We start from the raw sequence: 12,591 nt of genomic DNA on the forward strand, positions 1-12,591 counted from the left end.
TACCTGACCCCCAGGGCCAGACCCACACCTCTACCTGACCCCCAGTGCCAGACCCACACCCCTACCTGACACTTAGTACCACCCATAACTGTTCCCTAATAACAGATCCCAACACAGTCTGACTCTCTCCCCTCCAGTGCCGGTGAACCCCCCCCTACCTGACCCCCCCCCCCGATCCTCCTTGCTGCTGCTCCACCCCTACCTCATTCCCAGACACCCCGCTAGTGCTGCTGCACCCAGTCACCTAACCCCCAGTGCCAGACACCCACCTTACCCAACCCCCAGTGCTAGTGCGCCCACCCTACCTAACCCCCAGTGCTAGTGCGCCCACCCTACCTAACCCCCAGTGCTAGTGCGCCCATCCTACCTAACCCCCAGCGCCAGATCCCCACCCTACCTTACCCCCAATGCTAGTGCGTCCACCCTACCTAACCCCCAATGCTAGTGCGCCCACACAGCCCCTCTAAGTGAATTACCAGACACACAGACCCACCGTGTTTACTCATCAGAGGTCACACTTCCATGCACCATGTCCATGTTTTGTTAAGAGGTTCAAGCCTCTCTACCATCACCGAGAAACGAGAGGGGGATGAACTTGCTTCACCAGCCCTAATTTCAGGCCACGTTCATTAGGAGGGCGACCTCAGAATCTACAAACATTATCTAAAAATCCTCGTCTGTGGAGATGCATAACGGAGTACCTACCTTGCCGTACGTGAATTACACAACTCCCAACTTTCCTTCAGAGAACGAATTCACGAGTATCAATTTCAAATGTCAGCAAATATAAAACATGATTTCAAACTACCAACCTGCTTATCAGGCATAAAACATATCCTGACAATCATACACAAACATGGCATATCACATGACATATCTCATATCGTCAACACAAAGCGCTCCCTTAATACCACGCAATCATTATCAATCTATAAGATGAACTCACCGATCTGCCAACTCTGAGGTCAGGATTTTGAAATATCAAGCTTAAAATCTAAGTCACTTGTCATAATTCCTTGGAAGCAAGGTGTCACGCGGGTCCACCCCTAAAACACTTATTTCTACTCCCAATTTTGCTGTATATTCGTGATATAAATAAGTCAGGTTTACTTGCCCTCTGAGTATAGGTGCACAGATAGGATCGCATGTGTTGATGCTAAATAACGCATTTTGATGCTGATGCTTTTTAAAAAAGCATGAAATCTGAATAAAGATAGCATTATGATCCCCACTGAAAACATGGCTGCAAGATGCCCTGATAAGAAATTTATCATAAACATGATAACAAACTAAATCGCTAACAAAAATACAGCTGCATTCAATTAATCAACAATGTGAGGGAAATAAACTTCAAATGAAAGTTTTGATGTAATAGGTTAAACTTAAAGACTGATTTTCATCCCATATCACTAAGATCCCATTATCCAATGTTATATCCACCACCTTATAACAATAAGCTTTACTATAAGAATAGGCAACAGTACAGCAATAGCCGAAACCTCAAGAATCCCAATTCAACTATTCACAAGGCAAACATCAATAAAACTAAGCCCTAAAAACTCATCATGATGTACCCAATGTTTGCATATAAGAATAGGCTTGTACAATGTTTGTTGTTTAACGCCTCACTCAGCATTTCCACTATATGATGGCAGTCTGCAAATAATCCAGTCATGACCAGGCAATCCAGTGATTGACATCATGAGCATCTATCTATGCAATTGGGATACGATGACATGCATCATCCAATATCCAACGTTAGTCGCTTCTAATGACAAGCCAAGGTTGCTGAAGACCAATTCTAATCCAGATCGTCACAGGCCAACATCATAGGATACACTTACAGTCCAACGGTCATCAAAGCCACAAGATTTGACAATCCTCTACTCCAATCACAAGGCAAATCATCCATTAATACAAATTAATACAATTCTTCATCCTCATCTTATACCAGTTGCATCCCTCCATCCACCAGGATACAGAATCAAGTACCAGGCTCGTGGAATAGAAGCATCAGTGCTCAAGAATGCTGGATCATAAATATGAGATATTTATGTACTCATGTCTAGCCTAGCATGACCTATGGTATGAGAGGAGATACTTGTTACTGTGGTTAATGTATCCGTGGGGCTTTGCTGGGAATTACTGACTGATGAGGACATAGGAAGCGCTGGACATTAATTGAGGCTATACCTACCACAGACTAAATCAACAACACTGGACATTAATAGCACCTACACCTACCAGATTATATGGAAAGCACTGGATGTTTATAGTTATAGATTCACTCGGAGGAAATCAGAAAGATTGGCTTTCTACTGTGGTTAATCCACTATACAAAGACTGAAAGGTGAGTGAGAGTGTCTTCCCCTGATTTTGTCTGTATAGCCCAATATTGTACACCAAGACCGCGATAGACTGTTTCCAAGTGGGAATCAAACCACCTCTTCTGCATGGCTAGCAAACACCTTAACCATGAGGCTACCCCATGGGATAAGCATTATATGCTGAGTGTGCTCTTTTTGCAATGTTCCAGCTATCTCACAATGGCACCAAATGTGGGCTTTAGACAATGTGTGGAACTGAATTCAAAATGTCAGCGTCAGAGAATAATCAGTCTCATTATCAGAAACAGATTTCATAAGGCACAAAGGGCACAATAGTGATGAAACTTGTATGAATAGATCACTGAAAATAAGTGATGACACCAGGTGTTGGTGAAATGGGTAAACCTGTCCTGCCTACTTGTTGCACCCACCACTCACACAATGTCCTTAAAAAGTAAGAACATGTATGATGCCTAACACTGCACCCAGCAATACACCTGTCATGCGATGGTCGCCTAGAGGCAATCGAGTCTGGACCAGACAATCCAGTGATCAGTATCATGAGCAATAATCCATGTCAATGAACCCAGGCCTTCCTGATGAGTGAAAGCTTTAACCACAAGACAACCCCACAACCCCATTAGCACTCCAAGAGGACATAATGGTCGCCATGTAATAATTTGTAAATGTTTTAACACAATGGGCTCATAATATAAAAACCACAACCGACAGAAATCACAGTGATAAGACAGATAGAATAAATGTTGCTTGAATAATGAACCAGTAACACTCTTCAGTTCCAACAACAGAAATTCAAGATGAAGAGTCCCTACAACAAAGAAGATGCTACCACATCATCATCAGCTCATGTAGTCTGCTCCAATTTCATCACCTAAAATCAGCATACCCAAGTCCTCAATCTGTTTTCTGAATCTCAAAGTAGACTTGACCGCCTCCGTGGTCTAATGGTAGAGCGTCAGTATACTGTGTCTGAGTTGGGTATTATGTTTAACTGCGGCATGGTATCTCAGTGAGCTAGCACTATAAATTGGCATCAGTTCGGACTAGTACAAGCAGACAGACAGACAGACAGACAGACAGACAGACACACACACACACACACACACGTCGCTATATAAGTGCAATAATCTTGGATGCGACGTTAAACCCCATTTCATCTATCCTCAAAGCAGACTTAAAAGAACAAAAAACCAAACAGCTGACACCTCCCCATAGGCTACAATGTCCAAACATGTCGATGTCTGCAGACCTTCTGAAGTCTGCTGTTAGTCTGCTGTGCATCTATCTGTTGTCTGTCTCCTCCCAGGCTCTACCTGTCTGTCACACAAGTGTCACACCGACAGACACTCTCCAGTCCTGTCAGTACCAACCCTTGGCCTACCTACGGTTCCACCGTACTTCTCAACCCACAGCACCTGTATGCCACTGCATGCCACTTAGTATATGAACTGGATGATCAATACTCCACAGTCAGCTCTCTCACCTGCAATCTGTCTCTAATGCATGACACTACATCCACAATCACTCACTGTCATCCCAATACCAACACAAAACACAACAAAATTCAAAACTTTCATGAGCTGATCATCAATTAGCAATCCCTCACCTAGCCATTTCAACAATGCAATCAGATTCCACAGCTTCATCCCCAAAGAGCTCTACCTGTCTGGAACATCACAAGCATCGGTCTATCTCTGGCACAACTTTTGTCCACTGACCAATGGCTATAGATGAGTAAACGAGACATGTTTATCTGCCAGACTGACCGTCACACAGCTGTTGCAAGACTTCCTATAAATGATGTCACGGCCTCATCCACAACTGACCACATCCGCTGACAAGCCGTCTGTGTCTGACCACTCACTACCAGCACGCCCTGGTCAGCTGTTGTCTTGACTAATGGTCACTATCCCCATTATCTACTGGCCAGGACAGATTATACATCATGTGGGGCTTATCTCGGCTTATCACACAATCCCTCCAAGACTTATCCCTCAATTATCTCTAACTGTACATACCACGACCCTCGGCTGTCACATGACCTCCACACAATGGCTTAATCATCAATGGAATGTTTGCAGGACACTCTTATATAACTTGTCCTTTGTATCAAAGATAGAATCCAGCCACTGGCTTATGTCCATTGAACCCTCTTCCGTTTCGTAACAATGTGGATTCACATCAAGAATTCATAGACTTAGGAATATTTATTTCATTACTGAAGTAAGGCTAAATAAAAATTATTTGTCTTTCAGATTGTATTTAATTTCCATGTTTTGTTGATAGGTAGTTCCAACACCGTGTCGGAGAACTATTGTAAAGTTAGCAGTGTTTGGTATATATTTTTGTGTGTGCTTTTGATGTTCTGTTGCCACTGTTAGGGTTAAATTTAATTAGAGGGGGAATCGGAATCATATCATTATTGCTAGGCAGAGTGAGAATCATCAGGAAGTGACATTACAAATTTAATGTGATGTGCACAAAATATAACTCAGCTCAGATGTGTGGCAAGCGAACACTTCACCCACTACCCCACCATAGGATATGCATATGGAGTACATGCTGTGAGTGAGTGAGTGAGTGAGTGAGTGAGTGAGTGAGTGAGTGAAAGTGAAAGTGAAAGTGAGTGCATTCAGCATGACGACACTTTGAACAGCATTTCAGTCATATCACAACTTCTCCGCCTAATGCCAGATTAAAAACCAGGTCTTGGACATTTAGCTCTATGGCGAAACCACAAGCACATTTGTGCTTACAACCAACAAATCATAATCAGGGTCAACCAAGAACCATGCAAAAAGAATACACAGACACAATAAAATTAAATTTTCATGATCATATCTCAAACATATTCCTGCAGTATGAACATCAATGGACAGTGCTCCACACAACAGTTCTATATTAGGATGTGATGTGTCAAGCTGAAGTCGACCAATGAGTAATCTCAGACAGGCATATGTGCACTGACATATCAGTCTGTCGAGATATGTCACGCTCACTGTGCCAGGTAAGGCTTCTGCCTGAGCACATCAGCCACAGCTCGAAATAAGGTCTAGGATGACACTGGAGACTCTATATTGCCTCTGTATATTACTTTAGGCAAAAATACATCAATTCAATCATTTACATTTACGTTATACACCATAAGTGTCACTGACAGAGTTACAAATCTTAAAAAATAAAACACGAACGTCGAAACATGCATCCTCAACATTTCGCCAACCATAATCAAATATTAACCATAATATTTCACTGTCAATTGATGACACATTTTAAATGGCAAAAGTCCCTTCATCAATATAGACATTGTTACTGCCACCATAGTGCCATCATGGGTTAAGATAACAATCAGGATCTAACTACAAAACTCAATATTTCTGCTTTCTGAACCAACATTTAATACAACAATTAATCATCTATTTTGGTTCACATCTTCAGTGAGACAATCCATTACAAACCAAAGAGCATCCGTGATCCCAAAGAACATCTGTGATCCTATCACATACAAGGAGAATTATGTGACCAAATAATTCTGGCATTCGAGGCGCTTGTGTATCAATTTCAAAGAGAATTGATTGGGATGAGCTTTTCCTGCTTTGTTGCTATGAGTCAGAAGAACGGGAACACCTCCAGGTCTACCTGAGTGGCACTGCGACAACAAAGCTCACCTGCTCACAGATTGCGAATTAATCAAGTGGGTGAGTCATCCCACTGAGCACAGTTCATGAAGTATTCACAAGAAGTAGGACCTCGTAAATGTTCCGTCATTGATGTCAGTGCGGGGTTCTGATGCATGACGGGGCAGAACCAATGTAGCACGGCATAACTGCCACTCGGCATGACAGGTGCTTGTCTGTTGTACATTGTGGTCGTGTGCTGTTGTACATTGTTGTACACGTCGCTGAGTTAACTGATGACTGCATAATGTGTATGTACTGATTATAATTACAGCAAGAATGCGCGCTGGCAGGTTGTCATTCGTAAGATGCGTGTACACGTGTGTGCAGTATACCTACGTGTCTTGCATACGCGTAACGAACAATTTCTCCATCATCACCTTGGCTTAAAAATCATGAAAAGGCACTAACGGAAATTGTTTGAACACGGAACAAAGGGTAACCTCCATGTCTCAAGAACAAATCTATACGACTTTCAAACACCCAGAATATGAATATGCACACACAAATACTGACATGGCGTCTGCTGAATAATTCCAATTGTTGTGTTTTTGTGAATGCAAATGGCATCCAGATGTAGCATATCGGGATAAAAGAAGAAAATGACCCTGGGAGGGGGTGAGGACAAAGGAGGGGTAGGGAGGAGGGGAGGGGAATGTACAGTCTTTCGGTAAAGGAGGGGGAAAAGGAAGGGGTGGGGGAGAGACCGGCTCTCCAGGAGACACAATGGAGGTTTCATGTCAAGCTCTCCAAAGAACCTTTCTGCCCTTGGCTCCATATTCCAATTGAATTTTGATATTCATAAGGAGGAATCTGAATTAAAATTGCCTAAATATGCAAATTAACCCCCATACAACCACTCGGTTTACTTCAGTGATGGAAAAGTGGATTAGAAGTTCGGAAAATCAAAAACATGCTAATTACACAATTACATTTAATTTAATCTGCATAGCTAGAAATTCTCTGATTAAAATCCAATTGCATTAGACATCCATTCAAATGCCACTTTAAATGGATTGCAATTGAATGCAATGCTCGGCCACTCTCATGCAAGCAAGATGCATTCAGGTTTGTGACGAGTGGAGAATAGGTCACGATACATGATGTGCAAATAAGATAACAGTATATCCTGGAAGAGATGGCGATATCGGGGAGGATTTATTCGACTTGTTAATGATAAGGTTCGAATGCAGCTGCTGGGACATTAATTATTCAAAGGGCTATGTTGCACATCCCACAAGCTTCCGCGCCAATGTTCATTCACCAGATAACAGAATTGATCATAAGCTCATTAAATATTCCATTGATTAATCTTCTTCAATGGTTAACATTATTTGGACAGGATTAAACATTTACAAATTTTGAATTATAGAATTAGTTCAACAATTCCATCTTTGACTTTTCCTTGAGGAGGAAGCCTGTTAGAATTTTGTGCCCAGCGTGTCTTTAATTCAATTTGCAGATAACACTTTTTGACGATCAGCTTAAATGATTAATTCCCCGTTCCTCAAAGCTTCATTTGTCACATGTCATTTTCGATGAATTTGCAGCGTAATCGGACAATTTGATCAATTTGCAGTCAAGTAGAAGGAAGCATCCTAATTTACATGTGTTGGAAAGTGACCATTAAAGGTTTACTGTATGATTGAGCTGCGACATTTTTTCGTACCACAATCTGAGCCTGATTTACTGGAGTGAAGAAAAAGGTCTCAAAATCTCATCTCAGTGTTATTTCAGCTTCACATGAACGCTCCCGAAAGATGAAATGTCATCAAAGTATTAAACTGTTAAATCAAGGCTTTGACACAAACTTTAAATATGGTTACAAAATTAATCTCATCACCAGCTCAACTTCCACTTGAGTTTAAAAACACAAAACTACAATTTCCGAAAAGATACGCTTCATACGCCATCACTGGATTACATCATCTAAAATTTAAACACCGAATGTGTCTCCACCACAGACAGACATCCAGCGCATCGACAACAATTAAATTAGACTTGTATTAAAAAAATATAAACTTCTGAAAGCACCATTTCCCGTACGTTTCCTCTCCTCATTCAGAGGCCGTTTCTTTCTTTTCAGATAAACCATCATCACCGTGGTAACACAGAATTGAAATTGTCCCTTCAGACCTTACTTTAGACACTTTAATAGCCCCCTATTGGTCATTCACTAACAAAATGGCTGCCATCATGAGATTACCCATCATCCCTCTGTCCTTACAATCTCAACAGATCCTTTATCATGGCTGCCTAGGTAAGGAGGGTTGCAATTTCCTGTATCCATGGCAACAACCGGATTAGCGGACCCAAATCTGATAGGGTATTACTCCTGTTAAATGGGAACATGTAGAGTTTCAGATTGACATACATTATTAGATTTACCGTAAAAGAAATCTTTGCTGTAGGTCTTTGAACAATGACAATTCTATACCATCCATTTTTTTATTTTTAAGTGACTGGTCACAATGCGTTCCTTATACCAAACATCACAAACAGATTGATGAATATATGATTTGACAGGTTTTATGACACTATTTAATATAAGATATATTACCCAATATTCGCCTGAGCTACAGTAGCTCTATATATATAGAATATGGATATAATAATTCTGTTTGATATCCATAACCTTATCTGACAATAGTCCATAACAGACATGACTGTGGTCAAATTGGGACCGAAACCCATCACATCCACACACTCCATTGGCAAAGTCTTCAATACGAGCCAGAGAGTCAATAAACCATTTATCCTATTCTGAATAGCATGAGCACAGTAAATCTATGTTATAGACCATCCTGATTAATATACAGCTTTTTGAGATATGAGATTCATTAAGAGCAATATTCTCAAACATTGCTATTGATTATTTTGGCCTGTGTCCTATGAGGCTATAAAATAGGTATGAAGCGAGAGTCAAGATACGTTCTCGGAGCTCGGCTACCTTCACGAGGGGTGCCTCTTGTCCGCTCCTTGCGGCCTAATCCCAACAACTTCACTTCTATTTGACATCTACTGGACTCGGAGGACCTGCTAAACTCTCCCGAAGCTGCCACTTCAAATTGACAACTGATTTATGCATTACGATCTCCAGCATAGAAATCATTAATTCTGAATTCAAAACCCATGTCTGACATTTGTCAAGAAATGTTGAACTTATACAATTGATTTTTCAAACGCCTCAATGGTATTTTTATATATTTTTCATAACTCAGACTCAATGTCCATAAGGGAATAGATCAATATTTGTTGAGTCAAGAGCGGGCTTGTTGTCCAACAACTTAGATGAAATACGAGATATTGACAGATATTTTCTAATACTTGTACTTGCACAAACATCCAAACAAAGTAACAGTTTTATACTATCAATCGGAATATTTTTCAAGCAGCATTTTGATACGTATTCATATGAAAAAATCTTCATGGAAACTTAAGACTATTTTTGCAATAAACTACAATGATAAAACACAATGCTAATCCACAAAATCAGCAGCCATTTGATGACAAAAAACAAGTAATACAGTATGACAATGTGGTTTTTTGTAAACAGATGAAATTTAGGCAGGGGTCTGGGGGACTATGATTTATATGTATATTGTAATGCCATGTATCACAAAAGCGTCCACTGACCATACACAATATCTGCAGTTCATTCTCATCCCTGTATAAACATTGCGTCCATCTTGGATGCATACGAAGGAACACCCCCAGAACAGATAAAATTCATTTTGTCCTCAGCTCACTGTAACATGCACAAAATGGTTCCAGCTAGTGCTCACTTCCATCTGAGTAATTTGACGATTCACATTCAGTCTTAGTGTCAAAACTCCTCAAATAAACTGTCCTTAAATGACCCATGTGCACAGATGGAACATGATCAGACGATGCAACAGACGTTTGGACGACTGAACTGAAAATATATCGGCCGGCACTCACATAAAGTGTGGAGGACAATGGACTCCAGCAAACCGGACTCCATGAGGACATAAGGTCAGGCAAGTTCTTTCTGCTCCAGGTCATCAGAATACCAAATGTTACCAAGAAAACACGACTGCTACCATAAGTCAATGAAAATCATATTATTATGGCAAATTACCATACAGCTACCCAAATTTAATACCAGCTAGCGCAGTCTGGTCACACGCTCAATAAGTCAGAACAGAGAAAGGAGCAAGTTTGAATGGAGGGTCAATGAATATATCATCGATGACACAGACCATAGCTGAAAAAATTACACCAAGACTAAAATGTGAAATTTGAAAACTAATTGGATCCAATTCTTGACTGATTGACACTGATACTTAGATATTGTTTCAGTATGAAACTGAATGACAGTTCACGAAGGATAGATTCAAGAAATGAAAAGAATTAATGAAAAAGAAAACAAAATTATATAGAAACCTAATACGATGTATCCGCAATCATTAATCTTATTAACTTCAGCATGGTAACACTAAAACTTGGAAGGAATCTGAGAATGTGGATGGAGACTTGTGGATATGAAGACACGTGAATACGAAGATTTGTGACCATGAAGACATTTGAATACGAAGATTTGTGGATATAAAGACATGTGAATACGCAGATTTGTGGATATGAAGACATGTGAATACGAAGATTTTTGGACATGAAGACACATGAATACGAAGACTTGTGGACATGAAGACACCAGTTCAACACAGTAGCTCTTCCCACCATCGCTAACCACAACGACAATGTTCCAGCACAAGCCACTGACAAGTCTGAGTGTGTTGGGAGTTCAAGATCCCTTGAAACAATATTGACGCACCCACCTTTAAACCCTGCAGGTCCAACTGCTCAGCGGGCGAGTAACGAGTTGTAAGATTGGCCACTCTTAACATGCTGGTACAAAAAGCAACATTTGTCCAGCAATTACACTAGGGCCACAGCAAGAGATGTGTCCAGGTCTCGGCCACTGCACTACCAGCCTTGTAATTCCCACATTCAGAATGTCCCGCTCTGATCTAAAGGTGTAACAGCCTGATCTCCAAACCAAACGCTACGATCCGCTCCAACCTTCTCATAGCGGTAATGTGACATAAGAAGAGGAGAAAGGCTTCACAGGTAAACATTACCTTTCACAAGTGGTGTAGATAATCACCTGGCAGCCATCTTGTTTACACAGGGTTCAAGGGGTTTAATGGAAGGGGCCGAGCGATTACTCAGACTTATGGGTATTAAGTCAGTCTGAAAAAGTTCAGACGAAATGTTGTACCATCTAATGATGTATATTGTATCCTCTGATTAGGGCAATTGAGCTCTGTTTTTCATACTGGGGGTACATACTTGCATTCTTCCTCCCACATTCTTCCATGATAAAAACAAAAACAATCCATTCTTCAGAGTTAACATATCTTTGATATAATATTGCAACCTGTTGTAGAATGTACGGAATTCATTCATGTGTGCACGATTATAATAATTCATTTCAGCTTGAGCGAGTTCATGAGGACTCCACTGCCCCCAATACCAATGCCAATAAACTTTCTGATTACCAGGACTATTACAAGCAACCTTCTTACCACCGGAAATATATTCATGACATTTTCCATTAATCATGATGGCCATTAAGATAGTGATGACCAAAAAGATGCATCAAATTAGATAACAATTAATCTAATGTGTCAAGCCCATAATGACAGAGAGCGACAATCATAAGGGAGTATAAGCATCTTACTCCCTCCTGTACACCCACTCCATCAATGTCACGGATTGGGATTATTCACACCAGAGTTTTTTAAACACCCATTCATACATCATAGGATAAAGACTAATTTGTCTTCTTATCAGATGAGGAACAAATAAATAATTTTGACTAATTTGTCTCCATATGAGAAGAGTTACAAATGATAATTTTGACTAATTTGTCTTCATAACAGAAGAGCAACAAATGAATAATTCTCTTTCACATACATACCATGATAAGATTTTGACAAATACACTCCAACATAGCACGGATTCCAGTTCTGTCAAGGAGCCAAATTTCAATTTTCCTGGTCTTGTTATGATAAATTGCTTTTCTTGAACAAGTAATAGGGAAGCTTGTAAGTTTCCGTCTCACAATACTCCAGAGTTGAATGTTTGGCTACAAATCTGGTTGTGGAGTTGCACCAGGGCTGTCCATTGTTCTCATGTAAACACACGTTCACCACACGGACCACTCAATCTTACACTGTCGCCATCAGGTCACCATCAACGGTCATCACTCATAGACTACCATCGGAAGAGATCTTGCAATAGCCATCATGGAAGATTGTTCAGAATCATGCAAGATTCTCATCAAGGCTTACAACTCTACAACTGCCTCATCCCATACATCGATTACTGTAGATGATAACTTCAAAATAATCCTCCTTGTCCACAAACTCTGATTAACACACAGTTACTGCAATAAACTTCCTCAACTGGTTCCCATATTGTAGACAACTGTCCAGCAGAGTGACATAGAATACATTCCGGGTAGCATCTCCAGCTAGACTGTTGTGTGCTGTGTCCACTGCGTTGGTCATCCCCTACTGGCCCCGCAGACACCACTGACC

At 40.7% G+C, this 12,591-nt stretch overlaps 1 protein-coding gene across 5 annotated transcripts in view; it reads right to left on the minus strand.

The window, feature by feature from the left end:
• LOC124133114 (E3 ubiquitin-protein ligase PDZRN3-like) overlaps positions 1–12,591 on the minus strand; it is a 313,211-nt gene that overhangs the window by 88,346 nt on the left and 212,274 nt on the right. Inside the window, exon 1 of one of the 5 annotated variants that reach the window (XM_048388670.1) lies at positions 11,970–12,018. The exons of 3 other annotated variants lie outside the window; for them this stretch is intronic. In XM_048388670.1, the coding sequence (XP_048244627.1) occupies positions 11,970–12,002 (33 nt within the window). In that variant the 5' untranslated portion in view covers positions 12,003–12,018. Of the gene's footprint in view, positions 1–10,824; positions 10,993–11,969; positions 12,019–12,591 lie in introns of those variants that run through there. One more of the 5 variants, XM_046497370.2, reaches the window with a different exon arrangement.

The sequence above is a fragment of the Haliotis rufescens genome, unplaced genomic scaffold (assembly GCF_023055435.1).
Source record: "Haliotis rufescens isolate VD_foot unplaced genomic scaffold, xgHalRufe1.0.p SCAF_76, whole genome shotgun sequence".
NCBI lineage: Eukaryota > Metazoa > Mollusca > Gastropoda > Lepetellida > Haliotidae > Haliotis > Haliotis rufescens.